This window comes from Macrobrachium nipponense, chromosome 4, assembly GCF_015104395.2.
Source record: "Macrobrachium nipponense isolate FS-2020 chromosome 4, ASM1510439v2, whole genome shotgun sequence".
NCBI lineage: Eukaryota > Metazoa > Arthropoda > Malacostraca > Decapoda > Palaemonidae > Macrobrachium > Macrobrachium nipponense.
This window is the reverse complement of record NC_061100.1, coordinates 36,585,855-36,611,903: the sequence shown is the minus strand read 5'-3', so window position 1 is coordinate 36,611,903 and position 26,049 is coordinate 36,585,855. Positions and strand designations below refer to the sequence as shown.

At 37.6% G+C, this 26,049-nt stretch overlaps 1 protein-coding gene across 1 annotated transcript in view; it reads left to right on the top strand.

The window, feature by feature from the left end:
* Nucleotides 1–26,049, top strand: part of LOC135210861 (uncharacterized) — a 416,274-nt gene that overhangs the window by 275,847 nt on the left and 114,378 nt on the right. Inside the window, 1 exon segment of the mRNA XM_064243762.1 lies at nucleotides 3,328–3,403. Within this exon segment, the coding sequence (XP_064099832.1) occupies nucleotides 3,328–3,403 (76 nt within the window).

Genomic DNA, 26,049 nt, shown 5'->3' with positions numbered 1-26,049 from the left:
CTTGGATCCAAATCTACTGATACCCATTAAAACCGGAAACTGCTCTTCAGTGCCTTCACAGTCCTAGAACTGTTTAAATGCTCGTCCATCATCATTCACACTCAAGTCCTCTAACTCCGGGAAGTATCCCTCACTGTATCTCGACTATTAGGAATCATCCATTACACATATTCAAGCAAATGTTTGACACGTTCTCTCTTTGCTGTTCTACCGGATGAATCAAGACGCAATGCAACGGTCGGTTCAGCAACCCAATACAGGGCATAATTCGATCCTTTATCTGGCGCCCTGTAATCAGACCAGAGGACAAAACTGACAACAGTGCTTTCAATAATTGCATGCACTAGTATATACCTGAAGTTCGCAAAGGGGAGGTCCTCGACGAGGTAATCCCTCAAACCCCGTTGCATGGAACCGACCGATTATAAACTAGTCTCTCTCTCTCTCTTCTCTCTCTCTCTCTCTCTCTCTCTCGTCTCTCTTCTCCTCTCTCTCTTCTGCCTCGTCCCTCTCTCTCTCTCTCTCTCTCTCTCTCTCTCAATTATATATATAAATTTCTTATGATTTTTGTATATTTTTAAACGATTTCATTGGCTTTCTTAGAGCTTGCTGGTATATTTTTCGGTATGATTTATGTGGGATATTTTATGATAAATATAAGACATCGGAAAAGGGAACATGAGTTGAGTTAATTTATTCTTTTAGGGGTGCAGTGGCAGAAAGTCCTTTATCGTAAGGTTGGTAAGCCATTATTTTAACTATCGTGATGCTTTTTGACTTAAATACTAGTATAATTTCGTAAGGATTGTGACAAAGTGAACCATCTAGTAACTCGCCACATCTGTCCTAAAAAAGCAGTGTTACAGTAATAGAACTTAGTTGTGAGATGGTGAAAAACATACATTTAAGAGCGTTCGAACTATCAGATCGGAGGGTCTTCTAGATTGAAGTGTTTTGGTTGCTAACAATAGATGAAAACGTCTGTTTTTCAGTTCCGCTAGGCAGAGATGTTTTTCCAATTCACCTGTCCAAAGGGGGTGGGGGGGGGGGGGGGGGATGTCAGTTTGTGTTGCGCACACTGCAATTGAGAAATATTTGTTTATGGCCGAGGATACAAAAATATTCGTTAACATTAACCGGTGTTTAATGACCTTTTACACTATCACTTCTCATCTTAGAAGTGGCAGTTTGGTAGAGAAAGGACAGGATTAGCGTTAGAAAAGCTATCGCCTATTGTAACTCCAAAGGCGCAAATGAAGTAATAGAAGTTGAAGAGGATCAAGGTGACTGAAGTCATCTCTTGCATTTATCAACATGAAAGATATGATGGTCAGGCTTTGGAGTTTGCTACTTACATCCATCTTCTTCCTTTCTTGCCTCGGTTTTGTTTCTGCTCTCCATTTCCATTCCTGTTCTTTCGACTTACGTTCGTGTGAACTCATGCAAGAGAGGAAAACTTACCACTTTGTATAAACTGACTGGGGAGCCATTGTGGGTTCCATGTTCTCCTTGGAGTTTGCTTGCGATTGTTTACTTGCATACCAATTCGGGTGCGCGCGCCCGCAGTACTACTATTTTATATATATATATATATATATATATATATATATATTATATATATATATATATATATAGATATTATCTGTATATATATAATATATATATATGTATATATGTATATGTTTATATATATTGTATATATTTATATAATATATATATATATATATATATGATATATGTATAATGTTATTGTATGTATCTATGTATGTATGAGAGAGAGAGAGAGAGAGAGAGAGAGAGAGAGAGAGAGAGAGAGAGAGAGATGTTGGTCTGGCGGTTTGTATTTTTGTATAAATCTTGAGAACCTTCCTTTGTCGGAAGTATTACCTTTTTTTTTCTTTCTTTTCGCGAGAGAGTATCTGAAGTATATTAATATTTGCTATGTTTGGAATTTATGATACATAAAATATTAGTTATTAAAATACACAGGTTTTATTATATAACGGTAATTGTATGCGTTGCTTCGTTCTTCTTCTTTTTTTTGGGGGGGGGGGGGGGGGTTTGGGGGGGGGGCGCTGACTTTCCTATATAGTTCCAAGATGCAATTTGTCTTGGGCTTTGTTGAGAGAAAAAATCTGGAACTGGTGTTCATGTAGTCTTTTGTGAGAGAGAGAGAGAGAGAGAGAGAGAGAAGAGAGAGAGAGAGAGATGAATTTACTAGTTAAAAACCTCGGTTTTAGACATAAGAAATAGCGATGCTGTTCGTTGCGGATGACTGAAGTGCGTATTTACTCTAGGATTATTTGGGTACCTATGTTTTATAAATTTGTTGTGTGAGTGTTCTCTCTCTCTCTCTCTCTCTCTTCTCTCTCTCTCTCTCTCTCTCTCTCTCTCTCTCCTGTGATTTGGCAGGTCGTAGCAGCTAACGACCTGTACACATAATTATGTGCTAAGTCGTAATTCACTGTCAGTATCTTCCAGTGTCCCATAATTCTTTTTATTTAAAAGTATCCTCATGAGAAATTCGTGTGAGTTCTCTTCTGTCCTTTCTCGTTCTTTCCTCAGGTCTTGCCGAGATAAAGTTGTTTAGTCCCCGTTGTAGTATTAAGACAATGTAATTGCATGCATTTCCGCAAATACTTTAAAATCTGTGTAAAGAAACTGAGGAGCGTAACAACGCAGATCTATCTAGTGTTACTGTTACTGTAGTAGTCTTCTCTTCCAGTTTACAGATATGCCACTTAATCTGTTGTAAAGTAATTGATGTACGAAAACCATCAGATGCACGATAACTTTTGTGAGCTTAAGAAAACTTCCCAATGGTGCAACTCAGTAAGTCGTATTTCTCACAGTGCGACTTTATTAGCCAATCGTTCCATCCTGAGAGGAAGTTCCTTCCCTATTATTATGTAATAATTCTGCGCACCTGGCCGACTGATTCTTTTTCATACCTCCGAAGTTTTACTGGCTGTGCGCATCTAGGGTTAAAGGTTCATAAATGTGAAAATTTACATTTAGCGAGTTTGAAAAGCACTGATACACATTTGAGAGTTGAAATGCCTAATGGAGCCACGCAGAAAGAATTGCTCCAGAGTATAGAACTGCCCAAATGTTTAAGTGGCCTCAGGTGTTCCAACATCCTGAAGGACACAATGGTATCGTTCGCTTCAGAAACCTACCCGAAATCATTTTGAGCTCCCTGGATTCCCAAGATAAATCCGCTCATCCGTCAACGAACACCTGTGAGTATCAACACTTTTTAATTAACCATAATCCCCTGTACAGTTGAATCATATTTTTCACTAATATTTCTCTTTTATTTTCCAGCTTCGGCAAGCGGGCGGGGGGCGGCGGCAGAAGAACAAATGAATGCCTCATCCTGGAGCCCTCCGAGATGATTGTGGTGAGTGTTGCGGATTGTTTTTAAATATATTGCGGGACGTGTAGCTTGTTTTTATAAATATGTGTTGTATATAGAGTAATACAAATGCTTATGTTATATGTATACGTGTATATGACGAAAAAGTTTTGGCGGAAATGTTCCACGTAGAGAATGCAAGTAAAGAGGGGAAACTTGTACGGAGAGGACATGTAATATATGCAAATGTATGGATGTAGAATGCTCTATATTAATGCGTGGCTATCTATACGGAGGGAAAGGCCCCGTGTACGCCATCTAGTGGCGCTGTTCTCTGCACTGCACTGATTCTCTCGACTGGTCATCTTTATGGGTGGGTTTTGTCTAGGCGATTCTCCCACTGAGGGAGAGAGCCACGCTTAATGAGATGGGATTCTACCCTGAAATTATTATTACAAAAGGGTGGAGATCTCGGGCTGGAAGGTGGGGGTGGGAGGCTGTGTGATAGAGGGCTGCTCGTTAGAGGACAAGATTTTTGGGAAAACGGGAAAGAGGGAATTAAGAGGTATAGATTTGGCTTGATGACAAGTTGCGTGGACGCTGAATTTGTTCTGTTTTCCGTATGCCTGCAGATATATCATATAAAAATGTGTGTTTAATTAATTTAATCACCCTCTCTCTCTCTCTCTCTCTCTCTCTCTCTCTCTCTCTCTCTCTCTCTCTCTCTCTCTCTCTCTCTCTCTCAATGTCTCCTCACCGCTGTGTTTGAGAAGATTGTGGAGGCCTCACTTAGTTGCTACATCATTGCACTTCCATTGCAGCACAAGTATTCACATTCTTCATAATTCAGACAGTCAGTTGTGTATACAGGCTTGGTATTTATTTGCGCAATGTTAGCTAAAAGAAAATAATAATAATAATAATAATAATAATAATAATAATAATAATAATAATAATAATAATAATAATAATAAAGGACGGTGCAATAAACGGCGTCAAAACTTCTTTCGTCATGGTGGCTGGTTGCTTGCCCCTTGAGGAGGTAAATGGACGAGGAAAAGGAAGATTCACGAAATATCCGGTTCATTCTGATGACAAATTGCGGCGCGGGGAGAGAGAGAGAGAGAGAGAGAGAGAGAGAGAGAGAGAGAGAGAGAGAGAGAGAGAGAGAGTCACATTTCTGTTGCTTGAAAGTATAAAAAAAGATGAAATTGTGTGTTTTATATATATATATATATATATATATTAATACTATATATATATTATATATATATATGTATTTATATATGTGTGGTATAATATATATATATATAGATATAATATATATATATATATATTGTAAACACAGGTAGTCAGTGTAGTGATATTTCCTCCATTTACATTAAAAATCTTTGTGAATTATGATGGCTGAAATCAACAAGTTTTCTTTCAAATTTGTAAATTGGTATAAAGCGCGTAGGCTGTGCTATTTGCCACCTGATGATTGCCATATCAATGCTTTTGGTGGTAAGTGGAACTTCTGCCTGCCTCAGTTATCCCTGATTTTTATATCCTCACTCCTTTCAAGCTGAATTTTACCGCTTCCTTTGAGGAAGCGCCTCACTTCCCTTTCCTTTTCTGTCTTCACTTCCATCGTAAGGTTTGCTGTAAGACGCCATTGGCAACTTGTCTTTGGGAAGTCTCTTTGTAAGTCATTATTGGGGTACGCATAAAAACCTAAAAAGTGTGGCATTTCTCGTCCGAGATGAATATAGGCCGGAAGCGGCATAAGTGCGAAGCGTAGGCAGAGAGCAAAGTCACCAGCCTTGCACTGCTTCTAGAAGTGGCGAAATTTTTCCTCACACTGAGCTCTCTGGCTTTAATGCAGAATGTCGTCGTTGTATGATTTCTTTTCTCTCTCTTTTGTTTTCGTTCATTCATAATTCTTGTTATGGGAGGGAAGGCCTATGGTCATTTAGATTTTCTATATTGTGAAAAATAGTAACAGACTTTTAAGTAATATGTAAAAGTGTATGTGTACATGTTTATATATATATATGTGTGTGTGTATATTATGTCTTTATATATATATTATATATATAATATATATATATATATATATATATTATTATAATATATATGTATGTATGTATGTTTGTGTGGTGTGTGTTTTGTAATCTGTTGGTCAGTTGTTACTAGATACATGTGTATATCAAATAAAAATTTACCAGTAGATAATTAATTTATATTTTGCCCAATAGGCCATAAAACGAATTAATAAAATCTGGATATGATGGTCAAAGCGGGTCTGTTCCACCTCTAGTAAGCGTATCCGTATTCGACAAACAGGTACACATGAGCCAGCAGACTTGAATCCCTTTCTTTGTGGCCAGGTGATAAACGTGACCTCGTTCTGTTACCCAGAATGCGAGTTCTGATCATGCCCGGGCGCCAGAATATCTTTTTTTTTTTTTTTTTGAACCAGGCTTTGTAGTGACGAAGATTTTCCAAAGTGTGAAGCCATCAAGAAGTTAAGGGCATTGTTCATTATAGATATTGAAATTACACACACACACACATATATATATATATATATAGTATATATAGTTGGATATATATATAATATTATATATATAATTTATATATATATATATATATATATATATATATATATATATATATATGTATTTATATGTGGTTATATGTGTATATAATATATATATATATATATATATATATATATATATATATCTATAATATTATATATCTAATCAGTGTTTGTCGGTGGGTGGTGTTTGAGGAACATAAATTCTGAACTGGGATATATGCAGAGGTTGAATAAGAGTGAAGGAGTATTTATAATTTATAAAGTATTACTGCTTTGATTATCAAGGGAGGAGAGACGGCGCGAATACTTCCGTAGTCGATAATGTAATAACATTACGAGAAGGAGAGTTCTTGGAAGGAGCCGATAGAAATCTTTGATGTCTTCAGATATTAGTATTGGCATTTTTGCGAGTTCTTTTAGAACATGATGCAAGTCATAAAACTGTTTGTTGTGTCTAAACTCGCTTAAATGGTGATATTTACCAATTTGTTTTCGTGTCCATAATAACTCTCTTATTCGGAGATGAAATGTTCTAATAAGGAATTATTTATAAAATAAATTAAAAAACTGAAAATGGAATTGTCAAGTTCTCCTTTTTTTTCTTTATGTGCTCATTTGTCGACGAAAGGTTGGTAAAACGAAGTTGATATATTCATTATAATGACTAGATGCTGATAGCTATATATTATGTGATTAGTGTACACGCTTAAAACGTCGGTGACCTTTTGATGCTGTGGCGCCAGTTAGAGACTAATCACTTCTTGAAACTCGGGTAGGATCGACTTTTCATAACGTTCGTTGTGCGTTCACAAGGTTATAAATGAAAATTCTCTCTCTCTCTCTCTCTCTCCTCTCCTCTCTCTCAGTCTCTCTCTTCTCTCTCTCTCTCTCTCTATCTCTCTCTCTCTCTCTCTCTCTCTCTCTCTCATTTAGAATTTCCAGCTCCCAGACAATGCTAAATGACGATTTTTCGTAAGTGTCACAAAAGTGAATTCCGATATACTTTTTTCTGTCATTTAGACATCGTAAGTACCGCACATGTGCTATCTACTTATTTGGGATAATTTTTTTCGTGTATTTCCCGAAGCTTAGCATATATTTTCTTTCTTAATTAATTTTATGAAGTGTCCTGGTAAAAATGTTGAGCAAAACCTTTAGTTTCAGACGACATGTTTTTTGTTTAGTTTCAGCGACAAATTTTACAAATAATTTTGCAATAGTTTATACATTTCGATCCGGCTCCTTGACAGGAATGAATAAGATAAGAAGTTTCTTTGATTCGTAAAAAAAGACGACTGTCGCATCTTGTTACTTTTCAAAGATGTGAGAACCTCTCGACGTATTCTGTGCTCCAGAGTGGAATCTGTGGCTTATGAATGTAGGTCGAACTCTTGTCATTAGGCAAACTGTCATTTGATTTTAACCTGCGAATCTCGAATCGATGATATTGAAGAGCATGAAAAGCATGTCATGAATATCTGATTTTCCTTGTTTGTGGAAAAACGGGAATTCGTCAGAAGTCGCCACATAGAAGTTATTCTCACGATTTTAGATATTTTCACTCTTGGAATATACTCTCGAATTCATTTTATTTTTCGGACCGTTATCCACTGAAAATGAAACAAGAAATATCTAAGATGAATGTAAATTATGAAAATGCCTCTGGTCGCAAACTAATTCCCGAGGAAATTCTTAACAATTCTCTGAAATATACAGGTTTCTGAAGAAGTATAATGCTTAACGTATAATTTGCTTCATAATACTTGGTGACTGTGCACTTCCATGCAGTCAGTCTTTTTTTAAAAGATTTCCCATCATTCATTCGAAATATTTCGTAAAATACCGAAAATATTTTGATGTAAATTTAGCCCTTAAGCCCTGAACATTTTTCAAATTAAAAAGGTATAGTCTTTAAGAATATGTTTCTAGCCCTTTGGAAATATACATCCTCAGTGTTTTCCATAAATGATTTTATTAACAGAACAAATCCATCTCGAAAATCCTTACGTTTATGAAAAATAATTAGGATTTAATTACCTAAAAGTCTTTCGAATTTCATTACTTTTGTTTTGAAATCAAGTTAGATCTCGAAACCATCAGAAGAAGACGGTTCGCACATACCGTTAAACAAACGTTTTCTGGAACCAGTGGAAAGCGTTCTGAGAAATTCGTCCTATTTTCTTCAGAGACGGAGTAAGCGATACTCTGAGGAGACTTCATCTTTGCAACAGGTGAATGGGGGACAAAATGTTCCCGGGTCTCTTACTTGGATAAAATCTTGAAACCGTGAAGGCTAACATATCTCTCAACCTCATATTATATATATATGATATATATATATATTATTACTATATATTATATATTATATATATATATATTATATATATCTATATATATATATATATATATATATATATATATATATATAAAATATATAGATATATATATACATATATATATATATATAATGTGTGTGTGTGCTTATTTTGCTTTCTTTATTTTAACATCGCAATATTTTCGTTGAAAATGCCATTTTATATCGACTAATATAATACAACGGCTCCTAGGGGGGACGCGGACCTGTGTATATTGGTCGAAATATAGTAGTTTATTCAGATATAAGATGTCTGAAATTGCGAAATTGCCGTCTAAACTGACATTTTTACCTTTATTCATTTTGGACCGTCGAATTCCTTAATTTACTAAATCGCTCGCCGCCAGTAGTTTCGGTGGCATTTATGAAGTCGTCTTTGTTACACACCAAGCATGATAGCTTTCCAAAATGAATTCCGCCCTCCGGCCGTTATGTTCTGAATGAAAGTCTGAGAGCCTCGGGTTAGGGACCGAAATCTAAATCCTGCGTTATAATAATTGGGACTTCTAAGGTTTTGTTTTTCATGATGAGTCGGGAATTTGGCCGGAAATTTTATCGCAAAGATCAACGTTTGTGTGTAAAGAAACCTTAGAGCTTCTTTAAATATATCGGAGACGTATTGGTAATGATACTGATGTTGATGTGGAGAACTGTTTGTGGGTATGGAAAAGTACTAGTTGTTGTGGGCAATTTTTTTTATTGATTGATTGATTTATTTATTTATTATTTATTTTATTTAGCAGGAACCTCGGAAACCATGTAAAAAACCAGTGATGGTAAGGTGACCACTTTGTGGATTTACCCAAATCCACCGGCTTTGAGGATAACTATTGTAGATTTATAAAAGTCGCGGAATGCTTGGGGAAACTATTAGATTTGGGGAAACATTTGTGGGTGTTGGGGAACAGTTTGGATGAGGGATTCGCTTATTGGAAGTATTTGAGTGTGGTCATAGAGAACTTGCAGCCGGTGGAAACGCGTGGGTGATGGAGACCACCAGTGTGGGCGTGGAGGTGAATGCCGCATTACTGGTCATACGGAGGGAAATTGAAGGTCAGACTGTCGCATACTGTTTGTTTCATCGATGCTATGAATGGGTCGTGTCGGTTGGTTATCTTTAAAAGAGACTTAGTTGCACTTCTCTGTATATGGCGGCGCACGTACCACCATCGCTCTCAGTCGGGAAGGGCAAATGATCAACATTTTATATATATGTATTGATTGGGTAGGTTGGTGGATACCATCTTTTTTTAGGGTTGACTCGGGAGAGGCCGACCAAACTTTTTTTTTTCTTCTTATGGTACGGTTTTCACATTGCGTACAGCAGCATTCAGGAAATGTGTTTTCCTCTCCCTGTGTATAACCCAGGCTTCATTATATTTGCCATAACTAGTAACTACTCAGTTATCAATGAGGTTTCCAGTAACGAAAGACGGTAGAAGATATTGGGGTGGTTTTGCTCTAACAGGCAGATTTCGAAAGAAGAGGCCCTAGAGCCCTTGTGTTGGATTTCAGTGATCCACGATACCAGTCAGATAAAGCTTGTGTTAAGTTTTGCGTCCTTGTGATGGGGCGTTAGAGAGTAGCTTCTCGATCTGGGCTTTGCTTTGTTCAGCACACACACACAGAGTCCAGGTGGGAGAGGGTGGATTTGGTCAAGGAGGAAGATCGAGCGAGAGGGAGAGGAGGGGATATGATGGAAACATCGGCGGCTGTGAGGGAAATAAGACAGACAGAGAGAGGATGGACGGGGAGAGAGAGAGAGAGAGAGAGAGAGAGAGCGGGGAGCGGGGTTCAGGAAAGGATAACTATGCAGGTTCTCGTTTTCTAGTGCGTGGTTCCATATCGCCGGAAAGGGGAGGGGACAGGGAAAATTTGGCCTTAGGAATATGACGCTCTAATTAATCTCCTTCCACTCTCAGATGGGAGTAAGTCGAAGGGAAAGAGAACTCCCCAGGATTTGATGTTATGATAGGTTCTATATTTAATACAGATCATAATGAATGAAGATGGTCAAATCTTACCAGAGACAGAAATTTTAAGGTAGATGTAATGTTTATGATGATGTGAAACTAAAAACGCTAACAACAGTATATGAGCAAGAAAACTAAAATACCGCGACATTCAACTACTTTTTCTAGTTAGCATTTAATTATAACAAACGAAATTGATGTCAGCATTGTGGCACTGAAGTACTTGCCCTTAATAGGAACGGTTACCGAATGAAGCTCTTAAGAAATGGTACGTCTTCTTGGAAGAATCCTAGCCAACTCATTCAACAAGTCATAGGTTGTTGCTTAGGTAAGAATACATACATTACGTAATTCTCTCTCTCTCTCTCTCTCTCTCTCTCTCTCTCTCTCTCTCCATCTTGCACGTAATAAGGGAAACGAAAAATCTAATCTAGGAGGAAGCATTAGGCCTCCTACAGAGCGTGATTGCCATGGTGTGTAGGCATTTTTGTAAGAAGCGTGGAGCGACATTCGGAATAGCATACACTAGTCCTTGAAGACTAGGCCTTGAAATTCTGTATCGTCGTTCAGGTGTAAGTTTTCTTTAACTTGTTTATGTTTGGGGAATATTTGCCACATACCATTCTTTTCATTTTGAATGGTTGTGTTATAGTACCGCTTATGTGTGACATTAGTTTGAAAAATGAAATTAAAATTTTCTACCGAGTTGTATTACCAAGTTATTAATATTACTGTATTATCATCATCATCATAATAGATTTTGAGTGTCATGTCAAAGGTACTACCTTTACACCATCATGGAGCAGAAAGGGCTGAATAGTTGCTGGTTGGAGTGTAGTGCCACCGGGCCACTACTCACTAGCTGCTGTGTGCCTCAGTCTGGGCTGGAACCTCCTGGCACGTACACACACGCACTCTGCGAGTCCGTCTCGCCCCGCGCCCACCATTAAAATTTCCGCCGCCACCTCCACTACTACTACGACTACTACTACTACTACAGCGCCGCTAATACGACATCGATTAATGCCATCGTTGTCATTACTACTGCAAGTAATCCCACACGGAAGACGTTGAATTGTCTTTGTGCAAACAGCTTTCGCCACCCTTTTATTATTTGTTCCGTGTGTGTACCTCGCATCTAAATATAAGCCCCTGGATACTGCCGTATATCCTCGCACTTTTCCCTCCTGGAACCGGAGGTTCTCTCCGTCTGGCATCCTGGAAGTAGCGATGTTTTGGGAGAAATGGAAGTCAGTGACGTTTTAAAAATCCAGGAAAGATTGTCGAAAAGTCCTTTAGGTCTCGTGAGGTGCTGGTGGTAAGTGGTGTTCAAAACGTGTAAAGAGGAGGAGGAGGAGGAGGAGTAGTAGGAGGAGCAGACTGGTGGTGGAGGAAAGGGAGAGGAGGAGGAGGAGGAGGAGAAGGTGGAGGTGAAGCAGACGAGGTGCGACTTGTTGACTGGAGGGATTGTGTGTTTGTGTGTATGTGTGTGCGAGTGTTTGTATGTTTGCTCTCGTTGGTTCATCATCTTCACCATCGCTCTAGCCCTTACAGGTTTTTATCTTTCCTGATTGCTATTGCTTTTTTATTATTTTTTTTTTTTTTTAGTCGCCTACAAGTTTACATAATTATTTTCCTCGTGTATTCATCGCGCGTCGTTTTCCTTTGTGCTCGAACAGGGGAAACAGAGTTGTCATAAGCTGTAGTGTTGCAAGCAGTTGTAACAGTGAATGTCGATGCTTGTGAGAAAAATGACCAAATGAATTTCACTCACTCGATATCGACGTTGAGAGAATCGTGGAGAGGAAGCTCCGAGAAGCTCTCTCTCTTTCTCTCACCTCGGATGCAGTGAAATAGTGAGGAAAGAAGTGACGACGGCATGACTCTTCAGGAGATGTTGAATCCCCCAGTGCCAGTGTCCTTTTGCGTTGGAGAGCCTTCGTACATGTCACTGCCTTCCTCGCAGATGCTGTGTTCGTTTGACTTGATTTCTTTGTGAAGTAAAAAAGCAAAGCATTTTCACTTGTAACAGTGTTGCTGAGATGTCCCAAAGTGCCAAGATAGATAAGGTTAATAATGATGCACTTTTAAGAGTGGTAGCGAGGAGCTACCTTAGATTTTCTTAGAATCTGAACTTTAGTTAGAAGAACCAGAAAGAAACTTGAACAGTCATTCGTTGCTTGCTAAGAGCACCATAAGGTGAGTATGACTAGTGAGGAATTATTTATTATTATTATTATTGTTGTTGTTGTTAAATGCAAGACACACTAGAGGTTGTATGCACACCACATATGCGATGATCACAACGAAGTTAATTGCATTCCATCTCTTGTTTTCTAAAGTCATATAACATGAAGTGTTTGTGAAAAACTTGCTATTTTCCATGAAAAAAATGGGCTATTAAAGGAGCTTTATTTATTTCTGTTTTCCCGAAGATGTGTGTAGGTCAGTTTGGTTGTGCTGGAATAATTTTTTGTTCTGAACGAGTAAATTCACTTGTGTATGTATTGATATACAAGAGTATTTCTTACACAGTTCAGTTTATTATTATTATTATTATTATTATTATTATTATTATTATTATTATTATTATTATTATTATTATTATTATTATTATTATTATTATTATTATTATTAATGATAATAATACACCTTGAAATTTGCCAGAAAAAAACTGTAATGCATGTCTGCATATTCGAATAAAAAATAATTAAAAATAAGGCGGGGTTTTTCCCATAATTAATGCATTTAAAATCAGTAAGGACTTCCTATGTCTTTATAAATGTAAATGTAAGTTTATTATTTGCCGGTTATGTTAGAAAGTAATCCCATGTATGTGCAGTCGCAATTCAAAAATAATACAATTCGTGCATTATCGCATTGGGGAGAATGATCTCATGTCTTAACCAGTGCAGAGTAATGTGCGCTGCTTATAACCTGGTGCAGGGGACTCTTTCAAAATAATGGGTCGGCTTAGTTGGTGCCCTTTCATTGTTTTCGAGCGGTTAGGGCGTCTCTGCATTGTGCGCCTCGCGATTTATGTTGTTTATAACGTTTGATGACATTAATCGCGTGATGCCATCAATTATAATATTTGGCGTTGGCGGTTGTCATAGAAACAGCCGGGAGGGTTCATAGTAGAGTGAATGCTCTCTCTCTCTCTCCGGGACCATATGATTGCGCACACACTGGATAAGCTAGTTTGCTGGTGGTGTGAATATCTTCAACTGTCTAGGGTTGATTGCTTGTTTATTATAGTGTCTGTTGTGCATACGCGTCCGTGAATGTATAGAAGTCACAGACACACAAATTCCTGTGCTTTATTTTCATTTCAAACTTATGACCGACCTAGATAAAAACAGTCTTGTATTTATTGTATTGATGCGTTGATAAAAAAATCCAAAACCACCTGGGATGATGAAATATATATATATATATATATATATATATATATATATATATATATATATATATATATATATATATATATATACACACACACATATACACGTATGTACACACTGTGTGCCTTTCTGTCTGTCTGTCTATTTCTTTAGATATATTAATCTCATATGCCTTCTAAAAGTAACAAAATGCAGAAACAACTTTTAATTTTATAGTTTTGGAAAGGTATTCGTTTAGATTTTTGTTATTTGGGAAACGATTTAGGTACCGAAAAAGATATTAAACGACTTTGCCTAGCCAGTGCCTAGAAAGAAAAACGATTTGATGGGAGAGTGCTTATTTACAGAGATTTGAATTCATAGCGACGACTGTCATAAATTACAAATGAAGTACTGGGATTTTTGTTTACTTAATGTGTCTTCAATTTATCTATTTGTTTGTCCACTTTGAAATAGGATTTCAATCGAAGTGTAAAGAAGTTCACGGGGTAGAATGACGAGGTGCGGTGTGCCATCGGTGATCAGGTCGCTAAAGATGACGTCTTCTACAACGCCTCTTACAGTGTGCGTTTGGTTTGTAACCGCAGTTACTCTTGCACCGCATACATGGGAATATGTTGAATATCCTCCCTACATCCTTCCCAAAAGATAGCTAGACTGGAGGAGTAGAGGTTGACATGATTGCAATGAGTTTTAATACCCCAGTCTCCAAACTCAATTCGAAACCTCTTTGCCAGCATCAGGGCGATGATTACAAACGCTTATGTATCACCCTTGAAAACGAAACTCTTGTCGCACATCTACAACCTGTTCTTTCAATTTTATTCCACGTCACTGCGCCCTTTTCACACCTCCAGGCTCGTCAGGATTGCTCGGTATGAGAGGTATTTTCTCAAAGAGTCCAAAACATAGGAAGTTGGAGATATCGCTTTTAATTAATCGAGAAAAGTTCCTTCACACTTCCACTTCCTGCCGTCGGAATTCCTCAACACCCCGAGGGCATGGCTAGCTTGTCTTCAACAACTGCTCCGGTAAATAGAAGACTTTGGGCTTTTTAATAGAGGTTGCTCTTAGGCCTCTTGGCCTGAAAGTAAAGAGAAAGTAGAAAGTTAAAAAAGTAAATAGAATTTGCATGGTAATGAAAGTTTGAAACATTTTTTATATGACCAATGGCATATGTCACACACCATTCTATAGGTTTTAACGAAGTATGGCGTTGCTGGTCATGAAGAAAACAGTAGCTGGATGTGAGGGCCGTTCGGGAATTATTAGAAAAATATATATCGTTATGAAGGAGAGTTGGAAGGAATGGCACCTTAGTCGAAAAGAAGAGTTAGCCAACTTTCGCAAAATTCTTGCTGAATTAACTAGATTTCATTCTCTTGTTAGGGCTAGTTTGCATTTCCGTGAAAGTTAATTATGTCTAGACAGCGGACTCTTGTCCGTGATGTAATTAAATTGTAGTATCATTTTGGTGAATGCTTTTGGTGGGTTTATATAGCAAATTCAAATATGTGCATTTTAAGAAATTGAATTTGCAGTAAACTGACCTTGAATATCGTCTTTCTTCTTTATTTACGAAACATACTATACAAATGCCAATGCGTACCTCACAGTAAAGTAAGAACTTTTTGAGAGCAAATGAAATGACGAAGTGACTATGGTTTTATTTTCATGTAATTCTCTCTATCTCTCTCTAAGACTGCCGAGTTGAAGAGTACTCATGGTTTTGTAAATATTTATTATTAAGTTTTTTTTTTTTTTTTTTTTTTTTTCAAAATTGTGTATCAATACTTATTGTGGAATTTTCCTCGCTTTTCGCACAGTGCATCCTTAAATTGTTTAATATCGCAGTTCAGTATTTCACATTCTGTTCTTTGGTTACAACGAAGAGTACAGTATTAAACTGCCTAACGGGAAAGCACACACCGGAAGTCTCGAAATCTTTTAAAAATATTGTGCTCTTTTAAAGAAAGTTTTTTTCTGAGGTCTGCGGAATCTCCCATTTGGATGATATTTTAGGTTCAAAATGATGAAGTGTTTTGAAATATTATGGACTAGAAATTTTTCCTGACATTTTTATTTGATTAAATTTTAAGGTTCCCTTTTCATAGGTCAGAGTATCGACAGGGGAAAAGAGAAAAACATATCGCCTAAGTTGCTCGTCCCGTCGGCCTCCTGACTGGAAAATCAATAATGCAAACTCCTTGAGGGAATGCTAAGAAGACCCCGTTGATTCTTACACCTAGAGGTTGTGAACAGTAAAAATACTGGAGGCCGTGATTTCCAGTGTAACTTGAAAGCTTAAAAAGTCACCCTCAAATTCTGTCTTTTCTCGTCCTTCCTCCTCCCAGAACACTTATTAGTGAATAAACATTTTGATGGACAGCTTTTGCCCTTTGACAGTTAACAGATGAATACGGCCTTCGGCAAATTCCGTGTGGCATTACATTGTACGGATTTGCTTATTTTATGGCGTTACTTTCCACTTAGATGAAATCTCATTTAAGATTCTATGAACAATAAATGAGGGAGTTGATCTGTTTGCAAATTGCATGCAATGAATTCCTTTGCATGTAGTGTGTGTGGGAAATTTATGTTATATCAGTTCAATTACATCTAATAATTATTCATTACTGAACAAAGATGCGTTCAATAGGTACCAGGAATTGGAAATTTTACTGTCCACAACTCAAATGATATGCGCTGTTACCTCTGTCCATGAAAGCAATTATTGTTGGATATTTTCATGTGAACTTCGTGTGTGCGGTGCTTCTCTCTTCATGTAAAGGGACATGTTAGATATTAAACGTTTAAGGGGAAATGATGAATGCTCGTAGAATTGTCAGTCATGTTGTTTACCCTGAGTCATCTTTAACTTGCTCGCTAGAATTTTGATTCGGTTAATCGCTTATCAGTAGTGACCGATAATTTCATGTTTTCGTGTAATATCCTAGCTGGGGTGGAGTGTATAATATTTGGCATTCCACTCATAGATATGTATGTAATAATATACAAAATTTAGTGTCTGTATATATATACATGTGTATGTAGTTCATTTGATATACAGGATATTTCGTGTTTATAGTTTTGTGACCTTTCTCCCAAAATATTGAATACTTTAGCCATCTTTATTTTACCAAAAATCATGCATATTTATTCAATATTTTCCCCCTCAAGGTAACTAATTAAGAATATCAGCAATGCTGGAAAGCAGTGTCACCTGTCGCGGTCATAAATAGTGAGAGAGAGAGAGAGAGAGAGAGAGAGAGAGAGAGAGAGAGAGAGAGAGAGAGAGAGAAGGGGTGGGGAAAGGTGGTACCGAACTGACGTAGGTCATGGAGGCTTCCCTTCCACCCTCCGCCCGTTTTGACATTTTTATCTTCCCTTTGAAATTGTTGATTTTGTCGCTTGTTTTGCGCATGACGCAAATACCGACGCTCCCAGAAATTCATTTGGGCAAAAATTGCTTCTTTGGAACGCCGAAACTTAACATTTTCGCATTTCATACTTTCAGGAAAGTTTTTTTTTCGCCTCTGTTCTTCGCCAGACGGAGATACTTATGGTTGCTGAATTTTATTTCCTCCGGTTTGATCAATATTTGAAGTGCGGGAAACCTTTCAAACGCGTTGTGTAATCACAGTCTTCGATGGCAGGAATTCGTGTGGATGTTATGCAGCTCCTTGCTGACTGACGCACAATGCTGGAAGTGATTGCTTGTGAAATGTATTTGAAATTTTACACGTTAAAACACCTTATCGAGTCCATTCCTAAGCTGCATTTATAATTTCATTCGCATTATAGTTGAAGAGTGATATCCAGACATGTATAGTCTTACCCGGTGAACTTGTTAGAAGAGAGAGAGAGAGAGAGAGAGAGATGTCCTCTTTAAACCATTAATAATATCGAGAGAGACCTGGAATACCAGCTCGTATTTGACGTCACTCGAAGACTGGAAACAACGTTCATGGTGTTTTGTGCTCTGGGTCCCCCTACTACCTTCCCCCCACCGCTTCGCTTATTGTTTTACCCCCGCTCCTTCTATGAATCATAGGCGGTGAAGTAAAAGCTCTCTATTTTGAATTTGATGACCGTCATTGGAAAGTTTAAAGAGGGTTAGAGAGAGGGATTGTACTGACATGCCACGTTTATGAATTTTATCGTTTAAAATTAACGTCACATTTTCTGCGGCTGCTTTTGCACCAGCGGTAACTCCTGGTCCGTGAGAGACAGAAGAGGCGGAGACTTCAGCACCAGGAGGAGGAAGGCCGTGGATATCGTTCCATTAAATTGGAATGGTGTAGTGGGGTGACTCCCCATCCCTCTGCCCCATTTTACCTTTAGTTGCTATTTCTGATAAGAGGTGTGACATTTCGCTGATGAGCGGTCTATAAAAGAGAAGGAAAAATTCGGCATTTTAGCGACATTTGAATAAAAGTGTTGGAATGTTTTTGGTCCAGCATTAAGTGGTTATTGCAGTATAATTGTGGCGTACAAGTTTCACCTTGCAAGACAGAATAATTTAGCGGTTCCCTACTGCCTAATTACTCTGATTTTATTCATGACGATATTAGGAAATGCAAGGCCTCGTTTAATAAGACTTGAAAAGGAGGTTATAACATTTATTAAGATAAAATGGAATACTACTTTCATTATCACATCACGATAGTCTTTGGAAAAATATAGAAAATATTATATTGATATAAAAGCGATGCTACCTTTGTCTATTGAAATGGGTAAGTAGCTACCACAATGATGATCTGGTTTTTACAAACTGTGAGCTGCAACGTATCGTCATCATTTTCCCCGTTAACCAGAAGAGGCTGTTTTTCTCGACCTAATGGGTTGGGGGCTAAATTGGTACCTGGAATGACCAAATTGACGGAGGACAGATCCGTAGGATGGCCGGGCAAAGCACGTGGCCACCGAATCCTGAGAATTCATTTAGAGTTCCATAACTGGCATCAATAATTATTACTGGCGTTTTCCTTGTTAATTACGCACAGTACGAGTTTACAGTTTCCAGTTATTTCGAAAGTATTTGTGTATGTGTGTGTGTGTATGTCCAATAATGAAAGTTCTGTTACGTTCACGTTTTGATATAATGAACATTTATATTTTAACACTGATAAGAATTCTCTCTCTCTCTCTCTCTCTCTCTCTCTCTCTCTCTCTCTCTCTCTCTCTCTCTCTCTCTGAAAGAGATATGTTCTCGACACACTCACCTGGCGTGACCCTTGACCTATCGGTGACCAGCTTTCGCACTTTAAAACCTAATGTAGCTTACTTTACTTTTAGGCTGATTTTCAAGTTAAAGATCAACGGGTCAAAACAATAATATTGGAAAGGCGATGACATGAATTATTATTGTGCCTTTCAACGTATTGTCCAGTTGTTGTTGTCGTCGTTAGCTGCTCCGGTACGTATCGACCGTCTGTCTGTAGTTTCGGCCTGGAATAGGCTGTGTCCTTTCGGTTCTCTTGAAGTTTGTTCTGGGTCATATCCGTCCCAGATTGGATAATTATTGCATTTTTCAAACGCACGCCGACGAGATGGATCTCTTGCGGTCTCTGTGGAGCGCACCTATAAATAATTCTAATAGTAGTGATTAGACAATCATCGAGCAAAGCGTAAACAAAGATATTTGAAGTATTTAATATCGTTGCATGTTTTTCAGCGCAATTAGCGACGTATTTATATTAGTTTATTTTCTTTACACAATGTTTCTTATTTTCTAATTTGCCAGTGTCGAGGAATGTAATGCTTTTTCTTCGGAGGTCAGTCGCTTATTTTCAGTGTTTCACAGTTTGCTATTTTTTTTTTTTTTTTTTTTTTTTAATATTGACCTTTGAAATTTGCATTTGATTACCTAAGAATCAATTTGTTTACCTAAGAATCGATTATGAAGGAGAAAGATTCAACTTCAGCATGGTTCATTGCTTGGTTCAGCTGAAGTTGCTAATAAAATTGAGTAAAAAAAATACCTAAACGAAGAAGGCAGCCGAATATGGCAGCAGCCTTTTTAACTGCTCAATTTGCGTCCGTAAGAAATGCTTTTTTGTAATTTTAGAATTATACCTCGTTCAGAAAGTTTAGCCCCCATTGTCCTTCTAGAACTGAAGGTTTGATTTGAAACGGCTATTGCTGTATGTAACTGTGATTCAGTTTTACGTGGTAATTTGTCCACTGGTGTATTACTGGGTAGAGGGCAAGACATTGACTTTTGTCTTATGTTCAGGCTTTCTTATGTGTGTGAGGCTCTGTGTCGATGAACTTTAAATATAAGAGAAAATGAGAGCGGTTGGGTTTGCTTTTACATGGAATTTTCTTTTATATAAGTACTTCCGTTTGCATTACTTTCTGAAACAGTAAAAAATTTAGGTAATTGGCCTGTATATTGATAGTATCTCGTGCTACATTACTTTATCTTTTCCATAATCATATAGTATTATAATGATAATTCTCTCTCTCTCTCTCTCTCTCTCTCTCTCTCTCTCTCTCTCTCTCTCTCTCTCTCTCTCTCTCAGGTGTGCAAGATAAGAGTTAGGGAAACGTGTGAACATCTGACACGCTGTTGAGCAAATGAAGGAAAATATTTCAGAATTGGCTTTGGTGTTTCTAGAGAATTATATTTATGTAATAAAGCAGTTGATTACCCCCACTCATTCTGTTCTCTCTTGACTTTCATTTACTTTGTGTGTTTGTATATGTGTGCTTTGGCAACGCAGAGCTTTATTTTAAGGACATATTACGCAATCAAGATGAATTACCAATCGGCCGTGGATGAGATGTAGTGAACACGTTTTTATCTAACATCTGGAAGTCCTGCATATCGTGGAATCTGGAGGTCCTGCATATCGTGGAAAAAGTAGAAGTATATCCTCTCGTAAGAACATCTTTTCATCCATCGATCCAGCATTTTCTTTGTTTACTTTTCTTCTAAGGGGCCTGACAGGTTTTGTTTCGATGACTCTCTCTCTCTCTCTCTCTCTCTCTCTCTCTCTCTCTCTCTCTCTCTCTCTCTCTCTCTCTCTCTCTTCTTCTTAGATTCTGGACTAGTGTGGTTTCACGGCAAAGCCATTATTGTCATCGCATCGTATTTCTTCCTCGGTACATACGTCATACCTTATTTCTTGTCCGTCATCCTTCGATTTTTTTTTTCGGAGGCCTTTTCATATTGTCGCCACCGTTTTTTCTCTTCAATTCCCAAATTTCAGACGTAACTAAGATTTAATTCATCATGCTTCTCTGATTATACTTGGAGCGTTGCCTTTTACATTCGCATATAGGTTGGAATTTAAAGCGTGCAGGAATATTTGAATTAACAATTCAATATTCATTGTATTGTGAAACCAGTTCTCTTTTTGGCTATATACGTGCTCAGAACAACCCATCGCACATATCCTTCTCCTTGTTGTCTGTTCATATCAGTACGTTGACCAGACATGTGTGTTACAGTTTGCCGAGCTGTTAAAACTGATTTTATGGTTGCTTACCTGTGTAGTTTACCGGTTCCGTTTAAGCTGTGTTGCGTTATTGATGTATTTCCCGTCCAGTCTTTGTCGGCATCTTGATAAAGTGAAATTGCGCTACCAAAAACCGCAGAGTTTGAATAAATGCTGTGGTTGCTTGTATCCACCTCCATTGTGGTAGTTTTGAGGTGAAAGTTGGGTATTTATTTTGGGTCAGGTGTAGAAAGTATCGCTTCTTATAAATAATATTGGGATTGAAAAGAATTGAATTAACACTCATGTCAAAGATACAAGCGGTACACAATGCTAATTAGGATAATTTAATTTAGAGTATTTTTAAGAATTCTTTCAAGGTCAGCACAAATGTATCAGCACGAAGAGCCTGGCACAGCCATGTTTCCTTGTTATTTTTGAGAATTCGGCATATGATAGTGACATCTTTTATCAAAATAATTCACCACATATGCATGTATCTCCGTTGTCTCCGCATATTATCTGGGTTATACTCTTCGTTTATTAATAACCAGGTGTTGTGATGCCAGAGTAAGTTATTTATTTCATTACTTATTAAGATTTGAGTATGCAAGTTTTAACACTTTGAATATATAAAATGTTGAATGTCGTCGAGCGTGCAATTAAGCCATGATTTTCTATCCATCGCAACCGACGAAATAGATTTTCTTCGAGGGCGCATGTGCAGCGCTCTAAACTGGAATTTTGTACATTTGGGAGAGGACCCGAAAGTGGACTGCAGTTGAGCAGCGACCCAGTTCAAAGAAAAATAAAACTGAAAAATAAAGAAAAATAAAACTCGTTTCAATTTTTTCCGCCCCTAAAGTTAATGGATGAAATGTTTCCCTTAAAGATACGATGTTATTTAGATTTGGTGTAATTAATTTCCCGTTGTTTTCCGCCTCGTCTCGTCTGGGCGCTTGGAGGATTGCTGGCCGAGCGGTGTTTTGATTTGGATGCGCTGCCAACAATGGAAAGAAAGGCTGTGACGTCATTCTCCCTAGTTTTATCTGCTTTATTTATGTGCTGGAATTGCGCAATGAATACATCTGTCGATTTCCTTTTTGGGTCAGCATTGTTAGCGTTCCTTCAATTACGTCGTCACTAAATGTGACCACTGTTTGGTTAATACCGTGAGATCATTTTGTATGAACCTTTGGCGTCTTCTACATTTGATTTGATAGCATGAGAGGTGATGGGGGTTCAGAAATTCTAAGAGCATTTACCCTCCTTTAGTTTTTAAAGCATTTCTGTGTATAGGTAATAGGTATTTTACCGTGGTTAAAGAACTTCCCTACCTCCCGTTATCAATATTTGCAATAATGAATATGGAACTAACAATGATTTTTACAGCCACGTTTTCTGCATGCTCTTTTTATTATTATGTGGTATTTGTGACATTGTGCATCACTTTTTAGCGTCACATTTATAAATTTCAATGTAACTTGAAATGAATGATGAGTTTCAGCTCTCAAAATAAGTTTTAAGAAGTGGAACTTATTCTCTCATCTTACTGTTTGTGTAAAGAAATGATTTGCAGTTCCCTCTATACTGACATGAGAAAGACAGAGACAGAGAGAGAGAGAGAGCTTTTTATGAAGGTAAGCTTGAAGCCGATAGTGGGTAGGCACATGCGTGCCACTTCGAGCTGGAAGAGGGGGAGAGGGGGGGGGGGGGGGGTGGGGGGGGGGGGGGGGGCAGGATGATTTTGCCTTTGGTGTGGTTGGTTAACACGGTGTGCTTGTAATTGCGAGCATCTTGAATGTAACTTCAAAATGCTTGAGGGCGAAAACAATCTCTTATTCAGTTGCCAAATACAGAATGTGTGTATATATATATATATATATATATATATATATATATATATATATATATATATATATATATATATATATAATGTATGTGTGTGTATAATTTTCTCTAATTAAAGTTTAGAAGTGCATAGACGCAAAAGCAGTATTTCATGGCGAAGTTCAGATTGAGGGCAGTACGACTCAGGGAGAATTAGTGAAGTAAGCGGAGGATTCCAAAGTTTGATGACCGAAAAACAGAAGGCTTCGCCCAACAGAGCAATCCAGGGACTAGGATCTGTGGAATTGAGAGGGCACAGATTGTCAGAGGAAGACGGGGCTTGAATATATGAATTATTAGTCCGTTGTTTTGTGTTCTAATGGCAGACCTCTTTTCTGCATTCGTTTTTCGTTTTGCTTCTTATTTCTCGCCAGATTATTATTACTGGAATATTACTGTAATTCTTAGATATTTTATTGTCATCTATTGGAATGGTTCAAATTCGTTTTTAGTAACTAATTATTACCGGCGATCAAGAGGCTCAGACCAGTAAAGCAGGTATTTCCGAACCGAGTCTGTCATGGATTGATTGATTGATTACATAATTTGTAAGCCTGTTGTCTTGCCATTGTTTGCATCTTCATATTTTTCCTTTCTTGGTCTCTTTCGTCGCAATAATTTAACTATTGGTAACATTCTGAATTAGTGTATATGTGCATTTACGAGTAAACTCCAGTTTTGAGATAATGTTGCCAAATTTGCTATAAATCCAGTTAACATAAGAGATTAAAGTTTATTATGTATGTTGTATTTTTTTACTATAGTACTTTAATGAACCATTAATCGGTAGTGCCACGCTTGAGAACACTTCAGGATATACTTCCAAATGCAGTCATTACTAGCAAAAATGACAGTCGCCAGAATCTAGTCGTAAATTCTGTTTTTATATTATATTATATTATATATATATATATATATATATATATATTATATATATATATATATATATAATATACAAGGCTGACGGGACGAGTAGTGTCTTACTTTGACGTGTCTTACGTCTGTAGGAAAATAAATATATTCCTTGACCCTGAAGGAGTCAACGTACCCAGTCACTGGAAGATTGAAAGAATATTGGAATTGAAGCACTTAGAGGTGTTCGTAGCTTGGATGCAGAAATAAGGAATCTGAATGAACTCATTATTCGTCTGTAACTTCTGTTTACTTACGTTGAGTTCTTCATGCATTTATAAAAGGAATTTTTTACAAAATGTATTGAAATAATTGCAAGCATATTGCGTCTAGGATGCATGTAAGAATTAGTTTTTAATTGAAAATTAATTCAGCAAAAAGGCATGCAATATTTCCACATTGAAATTCAGATGCTTTTATTTCTTTATGAAATATAAAACTTGAAATTTTAATGCTTGTGTTGTACACGTTATAGTACCGGAATATAGACATGTTAGCATGGATTAGATGGAAAGGAGAATTTCACTTGAGGCGTTGAGCGTTAATCCGGCCATATCTCCCACAACTTTAGATCGTCTGATATTTCAGTAATTATTTCAGTTGTTGTATCTACATTTGTTATGTGTACTGGTAGCTCTTTCCCGTTGTTACACTCGTGTAATTTCTTTGTGTTCAGCGCACCACTCTTATTTAACTGTACGAGGTACCCTAATCAAAACGCTATACGCGCTTTGCAAGTCTTTGACCTCTCGACTTCCATTTAAGCCAAGTGACAAAGAGAATACTTATTTACACCTTTCGTCATTTGGCTGACCTCGCGCTGTCGGCATAGATGAAAGGAGTGTGCTCTACCCTAAACAAAAACTACCCAAATTGTATGAACACTTGCTCCGTTTTGTGAGTCATGGTTATTAGCCGAGCCTCACTAGTTAGTCTCGAGTCGATCCCTTTAAGGGGAAAACGACTTGGGGCTCGTTTCCTTAATAAGAGAGAAAAAAAATCCATAGTGCCTTTGTTGACCTAGGCCGTGAATAATGAACCCGAGGTTAGGCGAGTTTCGTGGTCGCAGTTAGATTAGGGAAGGTATGAGCCACCAGATTCCTTTCCGAAGTCTTTCTGAGAACCGGAATGTTGACATTTTATGTAGCCACCCCCGGGGTGTGCGTGTATTTGTGTATTTTTGTATGTGTGTATTTATTTGTGTATGTATGTGTTAAATGCGAGAACACTGACTTAACACGAAACTGTTTCATTATTTAATCAAGGAGGGGTATAGAAAAAAATTGGGGTGGGACGGGTTAGGGGGGAGTGAAAGTGAAGGGGTTGGACACATTTCCGAAGGAAGAGAACGATATGGCTCTTTTGTACAAGCTGCGAGTATTATAGGGATCAGGGAGAAAGGAATTACATTCTTATCACCGGGTCGTTCATTTTGTGACGTCAGCGGAGCAAACAAGTAATCGTTAAATGACATATAATACGTCTTTTATATTACATTGCTTATATTTCCTAATACTTCCCATTAGGGGCAAATCTCCTCCATAAATGACGATAGATTTTCAATACCTAAGCCAGCAAAGGTAGGTTGTGTTGTCATCCGGATGTGTGTGTTGCTGTTGTTGTTGTCACAGGTACATCGCAAAAAAAAGGGTAATAAGAATGCAGTGAAATTATGCTGTTGTATTAATTATGTAGTCTTCTAGAGAAGATTAATTTCTTAGAAAGAGGATCAAGGCCAAGGTTCCCTCTTTTTGGGACATGCCGCAGCCGCCAAAATGTTTACATTTCTCATTTCATCTCGACAGATTAAAATGACAGTTCATAAGTTCTCCGATTTTATGCGGCAAGATAAAAGATCAAGGTCTTAGAGCATTTAGAATTATATCATTTCTACTTACATGAACCATTAAAATAGTAACAAATCTATTCCCAAGTGAGTATCCGTGTAGAGGAATATTCTACCGATTGCTCTTGTTTTAAAATCGAAATATCCATTTCTTAAGCCTGATAACGGCTTTCATGTAACCGATTCCTCCTTTATTACTGTTCTTAGTATGATTGTTAGTGACAGGGAAAAGGAGAGCTAGAAGACAAAGTAAAATTTTG